General features: G+C 49.7%; 1 protein-coding gene across 4 annotated transcripts in view; it reads right to left on the bottom strand.

The window, feature by feature from the left end:
- TP63 (tumor protein p63) overlaps positions 1-23,072 on the bottom strand; it is a 546,450-nt gene that overhangs the window by 134,396 nt on the left and 388,982 nt on the right. The window contains exon 1 of one of the 4 annotated variants that reach the window (XM_085635890.1): positions 10,070-10,241. The exons of the other annotated variants lie outside the window; for them this stretch is intronic. Within the exon in view, the coding sequence (XP_085492016.1) occupies positions 10,070-10,111 (42 nt within the window). The 5' untranslated portion in view covers positions 10,112-10,241. Of the gene's footprint in view, positions 1-10,069; positions 10,242-23,072 lie in introns of those variants that run through there. 4 annotated transcript variants of the gene reach the window in all.

Genomic DNA, 23,072 nt, shown 5'->3' on the forward strand with positions numbered 1-23,072 from the left:
CACTGTGAAAGAGACGAATGTCACTCACAGTTGTGCTAGCCAATAGCTGAAGTGGGCTGACCCACTACCCTATGATGTACACTAAGTGGTCTGTATGCTTCTCCCCCCCTACCCCTCCCCCCCCGCACCTCCCTTAGACCACCCAGGTTAAATGCAAGAGCCTTATGTATAGGAAGTTTTGCTGTTTAGTTTAAATTTATTGTACAGCTCCTTAAAACCTTTAGAAAAGCATATCTCGTTAAAAAAGAAAAGCGCACAATTAACTTTTGAAAATCCTAAACTGAACAGACTGATCAATCCGTTCAAACTTAAGCAGAATAGGAGGTTTTGTTGTGTTAACAGATGCATTTTAAAGAAATTCAGGCAAGAATACTCCCAGTGTGTGTCATTCCAGGGACGAAACCAATGGTGGCGGTTTTAATATGTGCTAAAGACAAGGGGTGCGAGGTGGTTTCTCTGAGCCGAGGCAGCTTGAAAAACCAAGCAGCAAACCACGGCCTGAAAACGAATAAAAACCAAGTAAGGGATAGAAGCCGCTTTATAATTGGCACTCTGAGATGAAAGCCTTTAAATGTATTCTTTCAGAGGGGAGTTAGTGCTTTCAAAGCAGCAGGTTTACTCTCCCGCAGCAACCCACCCACATGTCTAATCACAGGGGGATTTATTTCAACAGACTTCAGAGCTCCTAGCAGAATCACGAGAGAGGAAGCAAACATAAAATACCTTAACAGGTCTGACCGTAGGCCTAGGCTGTATGAGACGAATTCATTTCTTTTCATTAAAAATTTCTGAAAGAAGCATTCGCATATTATTGAGGATAAAATCCATAAATTCAAAAGCGATATAAGGCCAATGTTTATGTATTTTGTTAAAACACTTGGCACTAAAAAGCATGTTATTTGTAGTAAAAAAAAATAAAAAAAGATATGCATTATCACAGACTTCCCTTCTTGAGTGAAAAGATCTCTATTATTCAAAAATGTAGTTATACCTGCTTTAGGGTCAGCCGAAGCCTACAGTTGCAGAACCCCATGAGGCGGATAAAACATTTGAAGTGCATGTGCACAACATCCACTGGTAAGTGATGTGCTAGAGGCAATACCAGGTGCACAAACCCCAAGTGCAGGCTGGACAATGTTTGCAAAAACATGACCCACCCTGTAGACGTTAATCGTGATGTGGACCATGTAGTGTGTGTCGCGCGTGGGCTGCACTGGAAGCACTGGTCACTACAGCTGAGGGGCACCGTACAGAGGTGCCAGTAATCCACCATCAGCAGAGCGCATGTGCACAATCGTAGTGTTACGAGGAACATACTAGCTTTTCAGCCCACCAAACATTACAGCGATGCCGTTGAATGGCTGTTGCTTCACAAGGAAGGACATTTCTGAAACGTGGTTACCTTTCTAGTTCACCTTTAGATGAAGGATAGTGTAACAAGTTATGGGCAGGTCGAGAAGGATCTTTAAAAAGAAAAAAACACTAGCTCAACTCAGAGTGCCGCACATAACTAAAACGTTTTATCCTTTTCTTTAGACCGTGAAATAATAATAATAATAAAACCATTTCTAGAGCGCCTGGTTACACTAGCATAGTGTGTCCCCGCGCTGACAGATGCCGCTGCTCCCCTAAAAGCGCAAAGTCCGGGGCACGCCAGGATCCCAAAACAAAAAGTTAGTTTTTACGCGCAAATAGGTGAGTTTTCAACTTTAATCGGAATCTTGCTTCAGAAGGCTCCATGCGAAGATCAAGAGGAAGCCTGTTCCAGTGTTTGCTGGCTAGGAACCTAAAAGAAGCACCTCCAATCTTGGTCTTGTGAACGCGGGGAAGTTGGAACAACATAGCTCCAGCCGATCTGAGATTGCGGATGGGACGATAGAGAGTGAGAAGGTTACGCAAGTAGCCAGGGCCTTTACCCTGGGCAATGCGATGAGCAAAACAGAGAGCCTTGAACCTGATTCGCTCCTCGGTGTCTCAAATCTGGAGGAGTTATCTGACGTCACTTGCTCCTATCCAATAGGGATCTTCATCACCTTCAAACCAATACCCTTGCCACTGGTGCTACCCAGATACATCCTCCCTAGCAGCTGGCCAGACGTCCAAGATCTAGGTATCATGTCCTAGATTTCCGGAGGGGCTAAACATCTACAGGGGCTCGTTGTGGGAATGGTTCAGGGCTAGTCGGCTGCGCACAGAAGGAGTTTACCTCTAGGACTGCCGCTGCCAACACCTGACCAGAAGACCATATCCTAGGATTCCGGTGGGGGCTAAAGATCTACAGGGGCTCATTGTGGGAATGGTTCAGGGCTAGTTGGCTGCGCACAGGAGTATCCCTTTAGGACCGCCGCTCCCTACACCGGAGCAGAAGACAATATCCTAGGATTCTGGTGGGGGTAAACATCTACAGGGGCTCATTGTGGGAATGGTTCAGGGCAAGCTGGCTGCACACAGAAGGAGTATCCCTCTAGGACCGCCTGCTGCCCACACCAGACCAGAAGACCATGTCCTAGGATTCCGGTGGGGGCTAAACATCTAGAGGGGCTCAATATGGGAATGGTTCAGAGCTAGTTGGCTGCGCACAGGAGTATCCCTCTAGGACCGCCGCTGCCCACACCCGACCAGTAGACCATATCCTAGGACATCTATAGGGGCTCATTGTGGAAATGGTTCAGGCTAGTTGGCTGCGCACAGGAGTATCCCTGAAGAAACTCCGCTGCCCCCACCTGACTATAAGACCAAGCCCTAAGATTGCGGTAGGGGTTAAACATCTACAGGTAGTCTGCCCACACCTCGGACTAGAAGACCATGCACTGAGATTCTGCCAAGTACTGAACACATACAGATGCTCAGTGTCAGAATGAGTGGCTAGGGGGCTGGATGGCTCCACATACAAGGTGTACGACTCTGAAACCTCCTCTGCCCACACTTCAGAATAGAAGGCCATGCCCTAAGATTTTGATAGGTGATTAACCCCTGCACATGCGCAGTGTGAGAATGGTTCAGGGGTAGTTGGCTCCACATGCAAGGAGGATCCCTCTGGAACCTTCAACAAACCAAGGAAAATCAGTTTCTCTTACGCACTGAGCGATTACTGCCTCTTCCTCTACTCTTCAAGCATGGATGGCATCGACTGGACAAGGCAGTAAGCGATGGAAACCATTCGACTAGGACAAACTTGGGGCATTTTTCCTGGTCGTCTTTTAGATTTGTTACATGGGCAATACACCCGCCATCAGAGCGATGGTACTAGTTCAGAAAGGTATTTGGGTTGCTGTGACCACTCAAATGACACAGTTACTGGAAAGAAGTCCAGAGACACTTTTTGGATGAAAAGTTGTGTGTGACACGAGCACGTTCTCCGTTGAGGCCTAACTGTGATACTGACTGCACTGAGGCTCCTAAAGCGCCGTTTAATAACGGAGGTGGCGCGGGAGCGGACAGTCTGAATTTTACCGAAAAACTACCCTATGCCTACTGCCATCTAAACTAAACGTACACATCCCACTCACAGAAAAGACTTCTTTGAAGAGCTTCCAAAAGGTAATGGGGTGTCTGCTTAAGTGAAGTGTGTGCTCCCTGGGGCACAGTCTGACTCGACCTCGTCGTTTGATTCAGTGTTTTCTTGGCTTGGAAAACAAAGTAACCCGCTGCATAGAAATGCTAACGTATGAAAGCATAAGTGAGAAACTGCCAGAGAAAGGAACCAGAAGGAAAAAAAAGAAGCCCTTTTAAGGTTGCCTCCTCCCGAATAAAATGTTAATTTACTGAATAATAATGAATACAAATCCCAGGCCAAACAATCAAATGGTGTTCACATAGTAGTGGCATAATGTTAAATAATAGAGCTCCCATGCATAATGTAATTAAGGGCCCGAAGACTCCCATATCGCAGATATTCACTGATCCTGGCCTGAAAGGGGCGCCTTGCACCACAGGGGCTTATGTTGCATACCTAGGCCAAAGCCAATCCCTGGTGGGGTAGACTTCAAAGTTCTGTGCACTGAAGTAGGTTTAGTCCCCTAAGTTAAAAAATATGAAGTCCTTACTAGTTATTTCACGGACATCATTGAGAAGATTACTTTAACACCAAGTCTTTAGCACCGCTATGCTAACGACATGTCGGTGCCACGCTGGAGCCTTCATAATACGCCCCATGTCCATTCGGAACATCCGTGGTGATGAGTAATGGACTTCTCACACATTATCGCCTGTGTCCAGCTGTGTACTTCTGTCTTGCATGGTTATTTATCTGTGTGCTCTTTCCTTCTCACACATTATCGCCTGTGTCCAGCAGTATACTTCTGCCTTGCATTGTTATTTATCTGTGTGCTCTTTCCTTCTCATACATTGTCACCTGTGTCCAGTTCTGTACTTCATCTCATACATTGCCTATGTAGAGCTGTGTACTTCACATTTCGTACACTGCTTGTGTCGAGCTGTGTATGTCACGTCTCATACATTTCTTCCCACCTATGCAGATCCGTGTACTTCCCTTCTCATACATTATCGTCAGCACAAATGAAGAGACAACAGTCATTGACAGCAAACAGAAAGTGGACAGACAACACCACTTTAGTTAATATCCTAATCACACTCGATGGTGAAAATCCCCCTTTCGCCAGGAGAGACAGCTTGAAAAGTTAATCTGGGCAACCTCTCAAGTGAGTTACTTACTGGATGCATAAAGTAACTTCATGTTACAAGCTGGTGTGAATCCAGGATGGAAAAGGAGACACGCGGGCTTGCACTAGACACTTCAACTGCTTGATCCTGGAGATGAAAATGGGCTGATCGCTCTAAAACTGAACCAATAATGGCACAGAGAGACTCACCAAGCCACACCACCGCAGGCCCACTGAACCACGAATGGCACCCTGGGCTCACCGAGCCACAGAAAGCACTCCAGGGGCCACCAACTCAGACGGCACCCTGGGCCAGCAGACTATTATCATTACCCCCAACCCCACCAAGATACGGACAAGCACAGGCTCACGAGTTGTAGGAGCATCCCAGCCTCACTGAACCATATGGAGCATCCCTTAACCACTAACCCCAAAGGCGACCTGCGAGCCAATAGCAGCCCAGACCCACCAAGTAACAGAGTACCTTAGGCCACCGGAAGGTATCCAAGGACCTCCAATCCACCAACACCATCCCAGGCACCTCATACTGATGAAGCACCGGTCCACTCAGCTGATTAAACAGCCTCTTGTACAGTGGGCCGCAGACAGCCAGGACACACCTAGTGCCACTGGGAACTAAAGCCACAGAATACAGCTCCGACAGCATCAACTTAGGTTTCCATAACTATTGTGTATCATCATACTAGATTACACCATGAGGAGACCAGGAATATTTCACAGCAAGGACTGAAAAACAACTTCTCTGTCCAAAGGCTGGCTCTATAGGGCGTGCTGGCCCAACTTCTCAGAGTAATGCCATTTTTCAATTTTCCAGTGGGTTGGCACTGAACAAAATACTCCTGAGATTGTTGCCCCCGCTTTTATATGCATGAGTGGAGAGAATATTCACGCTGCCACTCCTTCGACCTAAGCTTACAACCAACAACATGACCACACCCTACACAAGCCTCTTGGAGTTCTGAGAGATTCAGTTTTAAGGACAGCACAAGGTGTTCACACAGAGCTACCGAGTGTAAAGCGCCCTGATCATCACAGCAACGTGCTAGCCCCACAATATGCAGCCCCACAATGGGCCTGAGAGTTGCCATGGCTACCAGGCCGACAGAGACCAGGCAGCGCTCAGCGTCCACAGCACATATCCGCGCAGCTCACAGCGCCCACAGCACATATCCGCGCAGCTCACAGCGCCCACAGCACATACCCGCGCAGCTCACAGAGCCCACAGCACATATCTGCACAGCTCACAGAGCCCATAGCACATATCCGCACAGCTCTCAGAGCCCACAGAACATATCCGCGCAGCTCAGAGCCCACAGCACATATCCGCGCAGCTCACTGCGCCCACAGCACATATCCGCGCAGTTCACAGAGCCCACAGCACATATCCGTGCAGCTCACAGAGACCACAGTGGAGAAGTGTGGCTCAATGTATAGAGCAGCAGACCCTGATGCAGAGGTCTGGCCCGGGACCAGGGTTCAATTCCCGCCTCGGTGGCTCTTGGATTCAATTTCCCCGGACCTGATTATTCTCGCCTCGGTGCCTATTCTAATCATGGGTCCCACTGTGCAACTCTGGGCAATAGCTTGCTTAATCACCACAACGGCCCCCACAGCGCTAGGATGCCTGGCTTCACCTTGGGGGGTGCCCAGGAGTAGACATCTCACAGGAAAACCAGGAAGGGTTCCACAGCGGTATGAATACAGCGCTACGAGACCTCTGGGTAGAAGTGCGCTATATAAGTACAAATACATATCCACGCAGGTCACATCTTCAGATCTGAACAGAGCCGCCTTGATACTTCATTGTCTATGAAACATTAACTGCTGGGTCGGATAATATAAACACCAACATGACGTGCTGAGAAGTGGTCAGTCCCAGCGCTGCCTGCCACGTATCAAACGATGCTCTCCGGTGTTTGGAGGCGCTGGGCTCTAGAGTAGAGCCCCCTCAGCGGACTCGGAGATTCGCCCGAGACCACCACGGAGCGCCGGCTGCCTGGGCGGGTTAACCAGCAGGGCCGCCATTTTACATCTGGCGCCTTCAGAGAAAGAGTAGGGTTGAGATCCGCTCATCTGGCGTCTTCAGAGACACCTCGTGAGATCAACTGACCACTTCACACTTTGTGAGATCCACTTATCTCACACACGGCACGGGGAGCCCCATTCACAGGGCGCCTTCAGAGACGGGGGGCTACTCTTCTGACACCGTCAGAGACAGCTGGGGTGAGATCATCCCACAGGGCGCCTTCAGAGGCAGCTGGGTGAGTTCCATTCTTTAGACACCTTCAGAGACTGCTGGGGTGAGTTCCACACTCCGACACCCTCAGGAGCAGTTGGAGTGAGTTCCACCCTCCGACACCCTCAGGGGCAGCGGGGTGAGTTCCACCCTCTGACACCCTCAGGGGCAGCGGGGTGAGTTCCACCCTCTGACACCCTCAGGGGCAGCGGGGTGAGTTACACCCTCCGACACCCTCAGGGGCAGCGGGGGTGAATTCCACTGAAAGGGCGCTTTCAGAGACTCACAGCGAGTTCCACTCAGTGCGCCTTGAGAGACTGTAAGGGTGAGTTCCACTCACAGTACGCCTTCAGAAACCGGTAGAGGGAGTACCACTCACAGGCCACCTTTAGAGACAGCTGAGATGAGTTCCATTCTTCGGACACCGCCCGAGACAGCTCGGGTGAGTTCCCCTCTCCTGACACCTTCAGAGACTGTTAGGGTGAGTTCCACTCACAGTGCGCTTTCGGTGATAGCTCGGGTGAGTGCCAATCTCGGGTGCCTTTACACACAGCACGGGTGAGTTCCACTGACATAGGCGCTCACCGTCTCCATAAATAAAATTAGTGAGAGCAGCCGCTATGGTCCTACAGTGAGTGAGTAATCGCCGGGTCTGTGTAGTAACACCACCAAGGTGTGAAGCGCGGCGATGAAAAATAGAAGATTCTGTTGGAATTGATGTCCAAGGAAAAGCACCCTCGAACGGTGAATCCCTAGTTCGTCTGCCATATCAGTAGGACAAAGGTACAACTTCCCTCTCGCGAGGCCCTAAGTGAGGCTCTTAGCAATTTTTGAATTGTAAAAAAAAATCCTAATAAAATTGTTCACGAAGCGAATACTTGTGCACACAAGTATAAAACATGTATATCAAAAGTCTTTCAAAACTAAAAAACATGGAAAAAATGTAAGCTTATTTTTTTTTTTAAAGTGTAAAACATCCGCGACACAGTGTGTTGAAAGGGTGCGCCTCTGGAGTAAATCATGAAATAAACACATTAAAAGGGCAGGATCTGCCTCAACGCCAGTCGCCGCAGGATTCCTCGGGAATTAGGCTAAGCCTGTTGTCTCCGTGATCTAAACCCCTGGACTTTGTGAATTACATCAGAGAGATGTGTTTCTAGATTAGAAAAAGACTGAGCGTTTGCACATTCAGCACGCTATCTCCTCTGGTGTGAATGATGCCGGCCCTGCCCCAGCCCTACCAGCGGTAGTGCAGACAGATTGCTACCCTGGGAGCCAGAGCCCCCCCCCCCCCCCCCGCCACCCAGGAGCCTCCTCACACTGGTGCCACCCGAAGCTAATACGTACCGGGATTCAGGCACCCCCTGGCACCAGCAGCCCTCACTCACCCACCTGAGCCGCCCTCCATCCCACTCGTGTGCAACCCCACTCCCTGCCGCAAACTGTCAGCAGCAGCCTGCTGCCCCCTTCCCTTCTCCCCTGGACACTCCATCACTGTGAGGAGCCTTCCAGCAGCGAAGCAGGGCCCCATCCCTCGAATCCCCCTTCAACACACTCCGCAGCCCGCCGGCCAGGACCAGGCCACAGCCCCAGTCCGGGCAACGGAAAACGAGGTTATTCTTCGAAGTCGCCCTGCTGCGGGGACTTCCTCAAAGCTCATAGTTCGCAGGTTTTAATGAACTCCGTCACTGAGCTACTGACGGCCTTTCAAGGAAAGGCGGCGGCTCGAGCCGTGCTCAGCATCCCACGCTGGCCATGTGAAGGGCCGCGTCAAGACAGAGACCACAACAAGTATCTGCAGCAGGAGCATCATGACGCCCCTGCGCCAGGCCACCTCTCCCAGCAGACGGGTAACCCCGCCCCCCTCCTCTCTGCGCCAGGCCACCTCTCCCAGCAGAGGGGTAACCCCCCCCCCCCCCACTCTCTGCGCCAGGCCACCTCTCCCAGCAGAGGGGTAACCCCCCCCCCCCACTCTCTGCGCCAGGCCACCTCTCCCAGCAGACGGGTAACCCCGCCCCCCTCCTCTCTGCGCCAGGCCACCTCTCCCAGCAGAGGGGTAACCCCCCCCCCCACTCTCTGCGCCAGGCCACCTCTCCCAGCAGAGGGGTAACCCCCCCCCCCCCACTCTCTGCGCCAGGCCACCTCTCCCAGCAGAGGGGTAACCCCCCCCCCCACTCTCTGCGCCAGGCCACCTCTCCCAGCAGAGGGGTAACCCCGCCCCCCCCCTCTGCGCCAGGCCACCTCTCCCAGCAGAGGGGTAACCCCCCCCCCTCTCTGCGCCAGGCCACCTCTCCCAGCAGAGGGGTTGACCCTCCCTGTCTGCGCCAGGCCACCTCTCCGACCAGAGGGGTAATCCCCCTCTCTGCGCCAAGCCACCTCCCCCACCAAAGGTTTAAGCCCCCTCCCTCTCTGCGCCACGGCACGAGGGTAAAACCCTTTTCTGTGCGCCAGGCCATCTCCCCCACCGGAGGATAAACCCTCCGTTTCTGCGCCAGCCCACCTTCCCCACCAGAGGCGTTAACCCTCTCCATCTGCGCCAGGTAACCGCTCCCACCAGAGGGGTAAACCCCCTCCCTGTGCCAGGGCACCAGAGGGTAAACCCTCCCTGCGCCAGGGCACCCGAGGGTAAACCCTCTACACCGGGCCACCAGCGGGGTAAACCCCCTCCCTCTCTGCGCCAGCGGTGACAGGAGCCGTGCTCTGCTTCCATCCTTGGTTGCCTGAAGGGCCGCGTAAATACCCAGAGACCCCAATAGACTGCCTCAGCAGGAGCGTCTGTCCAGTTGTCCGTCCTCCAGGCCACCGCAGCACTAGTCGTGCTCAGCATCCATCCCTGGCCGAGTGCAGGACCGCGTAACGCTCAGACGCCCACCCAAACCTCTCTGCAATCTCGGCTCAAGCCACTGGCCTCTTTCTGATGATCACCCGAGATGGCGCCAACGCAGGGAAAGGACACATTTGATGAGTCTTTATGAGGACAATCCTGTTGCATCACTTTAAATATCTGTGCTGAGCACAGCACAACCTTCGACACCTGGCCAACTTTTTTTTAAAATTGCTCCAAAGTCTTCGCATTAAATGGGAATTTTCGCAGAATTCGTTAAATTCTAAATCATCTAATAGCAGAGCGGCACATTTCCAGCGCACGACGCACAAGGATGCCCGTCGGTCTCCTCGGCTCCACCCTTACCTCATTGTACTGGCCCTGGTTGTTGCTCTCCAGGTACAACATTCTTGCAGTCAGATGGTTCAAGGTCGCAGCTCTCACTTCTGGCTCCAGAACTGTGCTCGCCCCCCCAGACCTACCCCAAACTGTCTAACTCTGCCCGGCAAGTGACAACTCATGCAGGCAGCTTGTCTCTGCATGTCGGGGAGCCGTCTCCTTTTATACACCTGGGCTGGGACAGGAGGGCGGGGCTGGCTCTCACCTTCCCAGCCTGTCCCACGCCTCACCTGGAAGCTGCACTCCAAGAGGGCAGACTCCGCCTTTCATCCAGAGATGCTGTGTGACTGCAGCACTTTCCCGGTACATCTGACACCCGGAGAGGAAGGTGGGCAGAACGATGTCACCGTGGCAAGCTCGCTGCACGCGGTGGTCACCGTGTTTACACATACACATCACACCCCTTGCCCTCTGACCTCTAGATGAATGTCCGAGTCACTCGACCCAGGTACATGTCCACTGCTCACTAACTTTTCTTTGTAACACTGCTAGCTTCAAACAAGCCAATACTCGTGTTCACAGGCGTGCGAGGGACTTTATGCGAAGAGGGGGTTTGATCACATGTTAAAAACATGTAACTGGCAGGCCGGGCAGCGCCGTGCAGAGCCACTCATCAATGCATGCAGAGGCCAGGCGAGACCCAAACAAGGCTAGGCTGGACCCCCAAAGCGGCCAGGCCTGGACCCAAACAAGGCCAGGCTGGACGCCTGAGAACCCCAAAGGCCAGGCCGGCACCGATGCAGCAGCAGGAAGCGGGACTTCGGGCACGACGGTGCCGCTATAAGTTCGTACCACCAATGAATCAGAAAACGGCACACTGTTTACATCCGCAGTCACGTGCCACTATTAACAAACCGCACATTAGGCGCCATAAACAGAGGCTGGCCGCTACTCAGCATTCATGCAGCTTGCAGCGTTCAACAGCAGTTTGAGATTTATTGGGCCAAGAGCCCAGGGCAGGGCTCAGAGGCTGCTGGGACCAGTGGAAGGCAAACAGAGTCACAGGTTGCAGAGGAAGGGATGATGAAATACTTCCTAGTCCAATACTGACAACATCAGTACCAATGGGTAACACTGACACGGTTCACACACACCTTTGTTGATTCACTGCCACTCCAAGCTTGTGACAATAAGCGCTACACAATGTTTTATGAATATTTCGCACTAAAAGTCTCTGCACAGTAAGGGCAGAACACCGGCTTTTGCCATTCAAGCATTTCATCACCAGGGAATTATCACAAAATGTGCAGGATGAAATGAGGCACAGTCGCTCACTAGAGGCAGCAGTCGCTCACTAGAGGCAGCAGTCGCTCACTAGAGGCAGCAGTCGCTCACTAGAGGCAGCAGTCGCTCACTAGAGGCAGCAGTCGCTCACTAGAGGCAGCAGTCGCTCACTAGAGGCAGCAGTCGCTCGCTAGAGGCAGCAGTCGCTCGCTGGAGGCAGCAGTCACTCGCTGGAGGCAGCAGTCACTCACTGGAGGCAGCAGTCACTCACTGGAGGCAGCAGTCACTCACTGGAGGCAGCAGTCACTCACTAGAGGCACAGCTCAGTGCACCCAGAGTGGCGTGACTTTCATGGATCCCATGATGTTTTCATAGCCAGAATGCCCTGCAAATCTCAAATTTAGGATAAAATTACACATCTTCCTCACATTTCTGTTTAAGGAAGTTCTGGAATCTACAGGGATCCCAAAATGTCCTACCACCCAGCATTTCCACACTTCTGACAAAAGACAATTCCAGCATCTGCCTCTCAGTAGTGCCCTACATGAGGTGTTCTATATGACGAGAACAAAACCTTTTCCCTTGAGGATTCTTACCGATGAATGTTCACCTTCTCCAAGTGTTTTTTTCCGAAATAAGCCTCAATAAAATGTGTTTGAATCAGAAAAGATAGAGTAACACTTGCACTATTCCAGACACTAAAGAAGGGCAAGCAAAAGACTGGCTTTTAAAATAGAACATATTGAATCCATTAAAAGTGTGCATAGAAGCAAAACTGAAGGTGTATAGCACTATGATGCGTGGAGCTCGCTTCAAAAAGTTTATGAGCCGCTACAGCAGAGGTCTTCCTTATGTTAACAAGTCTGCTGTCTGTGTATAGTTGGCAATGAGGTGCATGGCTGCAGTTAATGAATTAGAAGACAGGCCTGCACTACATCAATGTGGCCTTCAGCTTTTACATTATTTTCTGTTGCTCACCTTAAAAGGTCAGACACAGGAGCTTTCCACACTCTGCATCAGTTTGCGTTTTTGATAGCCGCAGAGATACTTAGCAATTATAAGGGGCCTTGTATGATTTTCTATCAGAGGAACCAAAAAAGCACTCTAGCAAGACCTTGTGCATGCTTCTGGGAATCAGAATGCAAACCCGGAATCGAGTCGAGTAAAACTCTCATTGCCCCATAGTCTCCATCCAAGAAACATGTACAAGATCTACTATACACTGAGACCAATGGACTGGGGGATGTGGAGAGATGAGTCTCCTACTGCAGGCCTTGTGGTATCAAGCTATGTTGGGCAAGACTCGTCCCAGATATTCTTCAAACAAACTAGGCTGGAATTCACCTACTTATAACCTACGGTATTAGCCGAACTAGTTAGGGATGTGCGAGGAAATATTTTGGATGTGTTTAGGGTTCACCCTTTTCTTCCTTTTGCTTGGTGCATTGCTAATTATGACAATCATTCTTACTCGCATGTGTAGGAGAGCAGCACATAAGGAATATGCTACTTACCAGTATGCATCTGTTCTTTGCATGTAGAGCTGCAGATCTACACACTTGTGCATAGATCGCCATCTGGGGTTGGGCCCGGATGTTTGCAGTTTGTTTTTCCTCTATGAAAGTCTTTGGAAGTCACGAGGTCGGTGACTCCTCCTTTGGATCGTATTGCGCATGGGCTTCGGCTCCATCCTCAGATTTTTTCGCCAGCAGGGAAAGATGGAGCGTAGTAACAGTGAAGAAACCCATGTGAGTTGTATCTAAATAAGATAAACTGGACCAGATACAGGTAGCAGGGGAGGCGGGTGGGCGTGTGTAGATCTGCAGCTCTACATGCCAAGAACAGATGCATACTGGTAAGTAGCATTTTCCGTTCGAGGCATATGAGCTGCAGATTACACACTTTTGCATAGACTATATAGCAGTTCCCAACCTTAGCGGCGACCACCGGTATCTGTTGCAGTGGTTTGAAATAGTGTTTTAAGTACAGCCTGCCCCATACTAGCTTGTTGCTTAGTTTGCACATCTACACAATAGTGTTTGGTGAAAGTGTGCGGTGTTGACCATGTAGCTGCTTTGCAGAGATCATCTAGTGGGATGTTCCCTAGAAATGCCATGGAAGCCCCTATCTTTCGTGTAGCATGGGCTTTAGTGGGGAACAGAAAGCGTTCGTTTTGCTTTGTGGTAGCAAATCTGGATGCATTTTACAATCCACCTAGCTATCCCTGATTTTGAGATGGGGTTGCCCTTGTGTGGTGGAGAGAAAGAGACAAACAGTTGTTTGGTCTTTCGGAAAGGTTGTGTTCTCTGGATATAGTAAAGTAAGGCTCGTTTGACCGAGCGTGTGCAGAGCCCTTTCTGCAACGGTCTGAGGTTGCGAGAAAAATACTGGTAATTCTACAGATTGGTTTAGGTGAAAAGGGGAAATGACTCTAGGTAGGAATTTTGGGTTGGTACGGAGAACAACCTTGTTCTGGTGCATTTGAAGAAAAGTTTCTTGTATGGTAAGTGCTTGTATTTCACTGACCCTTCTAAGGGAAGTGATGGGTACAAGGAAAGCTGTCTTCCATGTTAGGAATTGCAGTTCGCATTTATGCAAAGGTTCGAAGGGAGGCCCCATCAGCCTTGTGAGAACGATGTTTAAGTTCCACAAAGGGGAGGGTGGTAATCTGGGGGGAATTATTCTTTTCAGGCCTTCCATGAAGGCTTTAATGTCAGGTTCTCTGAAGAGTGATAGATGTTGCCTGTTTTGTAAGTAAGCTGCAATTGCTGCGAGGTGTAGTCGAATGGACGTATAGGCTAGATTACACCTTTGTAGGTGGAGTAAGTAGCATATGATGTGTTGTATAGACACGTCCAGAGGATTGATGGTGGTGTTATGGCAATAAACAACAAATCTTTTCCACTTGGCAGCGTAGCAGGCTCTAGTGGTAGGGCGCCTAGCTTCTCTGATGACGTTCATACAGTCAGGGGGAAGATTTAGATACCCGAATTCTAGGATTTCAGGAGCCAGATCGCAAGGTTGAGCTGAGCTGGGTCTGGGTGCCTGATCTCTCCATGGTTCTGGGTTAAGAGGCATGGTGAGAGGTGTAGCTTTTGGTGTGGTACTACCGAGAGATCCAGCAGCGTGGTGTACCACGGTTGTCTGGCCCACGTTGGAGCTACTAGGATTAGTGTGAGGGAGTGCTGTGTAGCTTTCGCACCACTCATGGAATGAGTGGGAGAGGCGGAAAAGCGTACGCAAATTTGCCTGACCAGTTCATCCATATCGCATTTCCTTTGGACAATGGGTGTGGGTATCTGGCGGCGAAGCTTGGGCATTTTGTGTTTTCGTGGGTGGCGAAGAGGTCTATCTGCGGATGCCCCCACATTTGAAAGAACGGATGAAGAACCTGTGGGTGGAGTTCCCACTCGTGGATCTGTTGTGTCCGTCTGCTGAGCAGATCTGCCATGGTGTTTTGGACTCCTGGGACATGTTGAGCTAGGAGACAGATTTTGTGGGGAATTGCCCATCTCCATATGCTCTGTGCTAATTGAGAGAGCTGTGGAGAATGTGTGGCGCCTTGTTTTTGAATATAATACATGGCCGTCATGTTGTCTGTGCGAATGAGGACTGCCTTGCCTGAAATCTGTGTTTGAAAAGATTTCAGGGCTAGAAAGATTGCTAGTAACTCCAGATGGTTGATATGGAGTAACTTTTGTTGCGGCGTCCATGTGCCCTGCACTGTGAGGTGTAATAGATGAGCTCCCCAGCCGGAGAGCAATGCGTCCGTTGTTAGTATTATCAGGGGAACCCGGTCGACCTTTGGAAAGGTTTGTGGTGTTCCACCACTGCAGAGAGCGATGGGTGCGACCGTCTACCAACACCAGATCTGTCAGTTGCCCCTGGGCCTGGTTCCATTGGTGTGCTAAGCACTCTTGGAGTGGACGCATCTGGAGTCTTGCGTGGGGCACTATAAAAATGCAAGAGGCCATCATCCCTATCAGTTGCATAAACACTCGTGCTGGAAGGGAGTGTTGAGGTATGAATTTTTGTCGCAAAGCGTGAATGCTTGCAATCCTGGCCAGATTGGGGTAGGCTATTGCTTTTGAGATGTCTATGGTGGCACCGAGGTATTGTTTTATGTGGGATGGTGTTAGCTGGGACTTTCGGTGGTTCACCGTGAAGCCTAGTTGGTGAAGTAGTTGGATTGTGGTGGCGGTGTGGTGTACACATCGGTTGTATGAAGTGGCTTTTGTCAGCCAATCGTCCAAGTATGGAAAGACGTGAATGTGCTGTCTTCTGAGGTGTGCCGCCACCACCGCTAGGCACTTGGTGAATACCCGTGGTGCTGTTGTGAATCCGAATGGGAGCACTTTGAATTGGTAGTGTTGCCCGTCCACTACAAATCTGAGGTACTTTCTGTGAGCATGGTGTACTGGAATGTGGAAGTATGCGTCTTTCAAGTCCAGTGTGGTGAGAAAGTCGTTCTGGGAGAGGAGCGGAAGTACCTGCTGAAGCGTTACCATGTGAAAATGGTCTGAGTGTATGTATGTGTTTAGGGGCCGGAGATCTAGAATAGGTCGTAGAGTCTCGTCCCTTTTTGGTATTAGAAAATATAGGGAGTAGACCCCCAAATTTTGTTGATTGACAGGAACGTGTTCTATTGCCTGTTTTTGTAGGAGGGAGATTACCTCCTGCTTTAGTAATGTTGAATGTTCTTGTGACATTGGGCGTTGCCTGGGTGGAATGTTTGGGGGGGGTAGATGTTAATTTCAGGCAGTAACCTGACCAAATTATTTGGGTCACCCATTTGTCTGAGGTGATGGTCTCCCAGACATGAAGGACATTTTTGAGTCTGCCCCAGACCGGAGTGGAATGGTCTGGGGGGAGTGGGGGGGAAGTCATTGGGTAGTAGGTGTGGCAGAACAGGCGTAGTTTGTTTTGCCTCTGCCCTGGTTGTTGTGACCCCTGTAGCCGCCTCTTTGGTAACCTTTGGTAAAGGTGGTCTGAGTAGGGGACTTGTACGATGTGGACGCTGTGTCTCAGGAGTAGCCTCTGGATGCACTCCGAAAGGATGAGCGGCGAAAGGAGCGTCTGGGTGGGTGAGACTGTAAGGCCCCCATGGATTTTGCGGTATCCGTGTCCTTTTTCATCTTTTCTAAGGCCTCATCCACCTTTGGCCCGAATAGATGTTCCTGGTCAAAGGGATGGTTAAGGATGGAGGCTTGTACTTCTGGTTTAAACCCAGATACCCTTAACCAAGCATGACAACGGAGAAGGGCGCTGGTGTTAATGGCCCTGGAGGCTGTGTCTGCTGCATCTAGGGCACAACGTATAGAGGGGTTTGTGATTGTTTTACCCTCTTGAATTAACTCGTTGGCTTTACTTTTATATTTTTCAGGGAGATGGTGCATTATGCTTTCTAATTCGTCATAATGAGCCCTGTCATATCTGGCCAGCAGTGCCTGAGTGTTTGCTATACGTCATATGTTGGTGGCCTGGGATGCTGTGTGTTTGCCTGAAGCATCTAGCAATTTTGACTCCTTGTCAGGTGGTGGTGCATCACCTGACGCTTGTGAGTTTGCCCTTTTACATGCCGTAGATACCACTAAGGAATCTAGTGGCGCTGGTCCTCTGATGTAAGAAGGATCTGAGGGAGCACGTTTGTATTTCTTTTCGATACGTGGGTTAAGGACCCTGGCTCTAACTGGGTCTTTAAAAACTTCTGCCGCATGCTTTACCACCCCTTTGAGCATGGGCAGTATGGAGGTGGACCTATGTGTAGTATCGAATGTGTCTAGGAGTGAAATCTTCCTCCACAGGGTCATTATGCATGTCCAACCCGTGATAATGTGCTGCTCTTTGCAGAAGATGTTTAAAACCTAATGAATCTTCTGGTGGAGATGGTCTAGAAGGGTAAATATAGTCTTGTGGGACGTTAGGGATATCTGGTATATTGTAATCGTCCCATGGATCTGGAGATCCTGTAGGGGTGGGGTCTTGTGGCACATCCCCTGTATCATCATATGGGTCCCCCTGATCATCATCGTCTGGAGGCGGAGTAGGAGCACGATGAGGTGGGGGTGGAGAGGGCGGAGGGGGTGGAGGTGGGGAAGGAGGAGGAGGTGGAGGGGGAGGGGAAGGTATTCTGAACGGAGAGGTAGCAGAGCCCTTCCTCTTTGGAGGTGGAAGTGGAGCAGGCTTCTCCAAATGTCTCTTCTTAGTAGAGAGTGTCAAATGTCCAGTTTTTGGATCCTTGGTGAAAGTTTTTTGCAAGGGATCCGGTGTAAATAGCTCTGGTGAGGTAATTTGGTCCGTCGGCGCCGAAGGCGTCAGGGCCGATGATTTTTTATGTTTCTCCGTGCCGGTTTGATGTTTAGAACCCGGCTTGGGACCCTCCGGCCTCTTGGTCAGCGCCGAGATGTGCTTCGGTTTGGAAGTGTCGGTGCCGGTGGTCTTGTGTGGTTTGGTCGGCACCGAAGATGGCGTCGGTGCCGAAGGGCTGGGTTTCGACCCAGAGGGCTTCGGTACAGAGCTCGGTGTCGAGGTGGAGGCCGTCTTCTTTTTCGGTGCCGAAGTGTGTTTCTCGGCACCGCTGGCAGGCTGGCAGGCTGGCTCGAGCCCGAGCCACCGGAAGGCTTACTTGGTGTCTTCACCGGGCCCGAAGGTGGGGTGTGTGAAGCAGTGTCTCTGGTCTTGCCTAGGCCCGGAGGCGAAGGTGTGACCAAAGCATTTTTGGGTGTCGGTGCGGGTGTGGGAGGGGGTAGGTTGGTACTCACGACCCTCTGCGCCGGAGTGATGTCCTCCACATCTGACTCATCTTGCTGTTTTTGCACAAAGGGATATCCACGGAGGAGCTTACCTGTCGCCCATCAACTACTCGGCGCACCCGCTTCGCGGGTGCCCCTTCGCCCGTTTTTGAGGAGCGGTTCACAGACAACGATTGGGAGGCGTCCGGAGGAGGGAAACCTGCGGTTGGTGTGTGGCTGCAGCGGGGCTGCGAGCGTGCGGGGACTTCATTGCCCAGAAGTACCTGCCAGACCGTCAACGAGCTTCCGGTCCGCTCTCCCTGCTGCCCCGCCCCCCACCCGCCCTCCTGAGGCTTGATAACAACATTCTACTCCCGCAGCGCGGGACGCAGCCCGGGCTAAGACTGGGCAAAGACAGGGCCGTTTGAGGCTGGAGACACTGGGCTGGGCCACCCCCCCTTATATTTCAGTAAGTGTACGAGATTGAGTCCCCCTCGTCCTCTCAGGCGGGAATAATGTCCAAAAATAAAATTCCCACCGCTAGCACATCCATGGCAGGGACCCTGGACAACTTCATTGTTAGAGCTGCAACCATCCTAGAGCGAGAGATAGACCTTACTGAGCGTCGTCTATCGTTTGACCCTTTTACAACCAAACGTTCATCTCTAGGGAAAATCGCCTCATCAGTCACACCAGGGGTAACTACTACTATCCCCATACTAACTGAATGTTTGTCCAGCGATAATGATAGTGCCGACCTCAGTATGGAATTAACTGTTGGCAGTAACAGCAATAGGCGCGGCGATTCTAATAGGCTAACTACACCTATGACTACTACGGCACCGGCCGCTAAAAATCAAATTGAAGGTGTTTCTACCCGCGCACAACTACATGTAATAAATGAGGCCACCTCACTTTCTTCCTCCCCTCCCTCAAATCTAGGAGCAAAACCGAAAACCAAGGTTGCCCCGCAAACAAAAGGGGGGAGACAAACAAGAGGGTCAAAAAATAAAAACAAAACACCTGCCTCTAAATTTACCCTGGGCGCTGCTGAACACCCTCTGATTGAAGTCACCTCAGATAAGTCCAGGCAACTAGATGTCGGGTTCCAGGCTAAAATAATAGAGGTGTTTGAAAATTCAACCCGCCTAATTCTGGACAGACTCTCCAAAATTGAGGAGCGTCTACAGAAATTAGAAAAGACTACCTCTGCTAGTCTAGAAATTAACAAATCTTTGAGGACAGACTTCCTCAGAGAGCTTCAAGAACACCCTCTTCCCGTCAAATCTGCCAGTCACTCAAAAGAGAAAACCCCTCCCCTTATGGCCTTGCCTTTAATTGACAAGCACCTGGATCTTACAGGGGACAATTGTCTAAATACAGCCTGCACTGAAAAAACCACGTCCAGAAGTGGCCCCCAAAATCTTCATGTAGGAGTAAAGCCCCTGCAGAACCCATCGGAAGCTAATAACAAATCCAACAATCCTACTCCTCAAGAGAGTCACGAGGTAGCAAATAGACCTGCTCCCGTCCAAGATGCTGTTCCCAAATTACCCACCTTAGACCTTCCCCCAGAATCATCACCATATGTCATTATACTGGCGGGAGTACCTGCCTTGCAGGGAAAAACCAACGAGTCTTATCTGGAACTCAGGAACAAGATTATCCATTGGCTTAATTTCAACCGACCCCTCCCTCCTAACATTCATACTAAAATCTTGTTTGTTCGGAGAGTTAGCTGGGTGGGTAGAAGGAGTAAAGATATACCGGGGGACTGCATAATTGTTAATTTTAGGGACACTCAGGCTGTAAAATATATCCAGCACGCACAATCCTTTGACCCCAACACAAACATCACCCCTTTACCTCTCGATTACTTTTATCCTCATTATCTAGTAAATAACCAGTGGGAATTAGTAGGGAGAGCAAACACACATATAAACCAGGCAAGAGGCATGCTGCCTATACATAGACAAGGCTGGTTGGAAGCCTTCCCACTGTCCAATAAGTATAGCTGTTTGGACATGGTCGATTGACTACCCCTAAATTTTAATGTTGTTGATCCTGTGGGGGAAGCCACAGCGGGTGATAAATCAACCCCTGCGACTAAATGCTGGCCCGCAAAACCGCCAATTTCCTCAAAGAATAACGTAGGATCCTCCCCTATTAACATGGAGGATAACGAGAAAACTGACCACCTTTCACTGTCGAGTAGCGAATCCACCAAACCTGGTGCTCCTGGTGCAACACCCATAGTGACTTTATCTCCAGTGGGTGATACACGCCATTCAGTCGGATTTTTATCCTGGAATGTCGCAGGGCTGAACTCCAGGTTAGCCGACATAAACTGCGCTTCCTTTATTAAACAGTTTTCGATTGTCTGCCTTCAGGAATGTTGGACGGTTGAGCCTATTCATATGAACGGCTACCGCACTTACCATACACCAGCGGTACTCACTCTGAGAGGGAGGAATAAAGGTGGCCTTTGTACTTATGTCTCAAACTGTCTTAAGGAAACTAAGATCTCCTTTTTCTCTAATTCCACCTTTTACCAGATCCTGCATATCACTTTGGGAGGTAACGAACATATTAACCTGATTAATCTCTATAATAATATTCCGAAAGATGCCTGGGCCTCGACCTATAAAGAACTACTTGAGAGCCTTAAAAATATAGATGAAAAAGAACGCACTGATAGCTGTGTGATCTGGATGGGCGATTTTAATTGCCCCTTATGCCCATTGAGCGATCACAACCTATGTGGACTGGGAGAGATGGATGAAATCACTGTGACACACTTTTCACATACATCCCTGGGCAAACACCTTAATGAGATTCTTTTTTACCTGGACCTGGGTTTTGCGAACGAACTATGCTCCCCACCAGTCTCTTTTTACCCCACATTTATTGGACGGGGCTGTAAATCAACAATTGACTTTATGTTAATCTCCAAACGCTACTCTCACCATATTCTTGCGTTTGAAACATGTGAGATAGCAATGAGCGACCACCTACCACTTAGCATGTCCCTTGGTACAATGCTGGGTAAACAGAACATGGTTACTAAGACCCAGACCCTGTACGACTTCAATCTTGAACTCGTGAAAAAGAATGGCTATACCCTTAAATGGGACAAAGTGGAACCAGTGGCCTTCCTAGGCAAACTAATTGGCTCAAAGGAAGAGGAATTTAATATCTGTCTTGCAGAGCTCATTGACCCTCCCAAAGTCAATAATGCTTTCCTTGCCATCTCGGAGGAAATTAAAAAGCTACTCACGAGACCACAGCGTTCTGGGGCAAAAAAAATTAAGAGATGGTTTAATAGAGAGTGTAGCAAGACCCACGCTCACTTAATGGAACAATTAAAAAGGGAGCCTAGGGTAATGGCTGAAATTAGATCAGCCAGATCTGCGTACCAACTGGCAGTAAAAAAAAGGAAAAAGCAAATCAAACAGGAAGCTTGGAGTACTCTCCGTGAAACCTGTATTTCCAAAAATAATACTGCATTTTGGAAAGCGGTGAATGCTCCATTCTTCTCCAAAGATTCCACAGACACTATTGTAATAGCAATCTCGGAAGAAGGCTGGCTGTCCTTCTTCCGAGAACTTTACACTAAGGACTCTCAGGTCGAGTCAGAAGGGGATTTTAATTCAGGCAATGAGGACACAGTATTCCACCCAATAAATATCGACTTCACTATGGAGGAAGTTATGATAGCCATCAATAAGAGCCCAGCAGGTAAGGCCCCGGGGCCGGATGGCGTTCCCGTAGATGTCTTTAAGGCTAATTGCAAGTTATGGGCCCCCCTGCTAACCAACGTTCTTAATAGTTTTAACAAAACGGGGTTCCCAAAGACCTGGCAGGAAGCCATTGTAGTGCCTATCTTCAAGAAAGGAGATCGCAGTTCACCTAAATGCTATAGACCGATCTCTTTACTTGATTCACTTATGAAGATAGCGGGGAGAGTCATACTTGACAAATTACAAGTATGGATGAACGACACAGGCACTCTCTCCCAATTCCAATATGGCTTTAGGGAAGGTCTAGGCACAATTGAGCAAGGCCTGAACTTAGCACTCCTTGTAGCCAAGTACGTCGAAGCAAAACAAGAGAACTTATTTCTTACATTTGTAGATTTGAGTTCGGCCTTTGACTGTATCAACCATAACAAACTCTGGCTAACTATGCAGGAAATGGGAGTGGACTCAAACCTCCTCATTTTTATCAGAGAACTATATCGGGAGGCGGGCGCGAGGGTTCGTTATGGGGAAAAGGGGGATTGTACATCCAAATTTTCTATAGAAAAGGGCGTGAGACAAGGCTGTATTTTAGCACCTTTTTTATTTAACTTATATATTAATTCGGTCGCGTCTCACCTCCTGGCAGATAAACAGGATTACCCAAAAATTGGCAACTCCTTTATCCCCATTCTCTTATATGCAGACGATGCGGTAATTATGTCCCGGACCCAAATAGGTCTCCAGAGATCGACCACTAGCTTCTCCGAATATATGGGTAGTAGAGGCTTAAAGATCAACATAACCAAAACATTTAATATGTGTTGCACAAAAAAGAAGAGCCTTAGCTGTAATACATTTTTATCTAACACAAAAATCATGACTGTTAATACTTTTTCGTACTTAGGTATCACCTTTGACAGTAAGGGAACTTGGATTGCGGCAGGTGATTCCCGTAAGCTAGCTTTCTCACGAACAATTGGGGCGGTCAAACATTTTTCAAACAAGGTCGGAGGCCGCCCGGTACCAGTCTTGCTCGATATTTATAGAGCTAAGTGTGTATCTACTGCAATATACGGTGCAGGAATTTGGGGGATCGTTAATACCTCAAGCACCCAAATCCAGACCTGTCAAAACATCTTCCTGCGGTACTTACTGGCTGTCCCAGGGTCAACTTCTGCTTATGCCTGTCATCAAGAGCTGGGTGTGCCCTACATCGCTGACCTTATTAAACTGGAGCCCATCTTGCTGTGGCATAAAGTCTGGTCTGGAACTGAG

The sequence above is a fragment of the Triturus cristatus genome, chromosome 11, assembly GCF_964204655.1.
Source record: "Triturus cristatus chromosome 11, aTriCri1.1, whole genome shotgun sequence".
Lineage (NCBI taxonomy): Eukaryota > Metazoa > Chordata > Amphibia > Caudata > Salamandridae > Triturus > Triturus cristatus.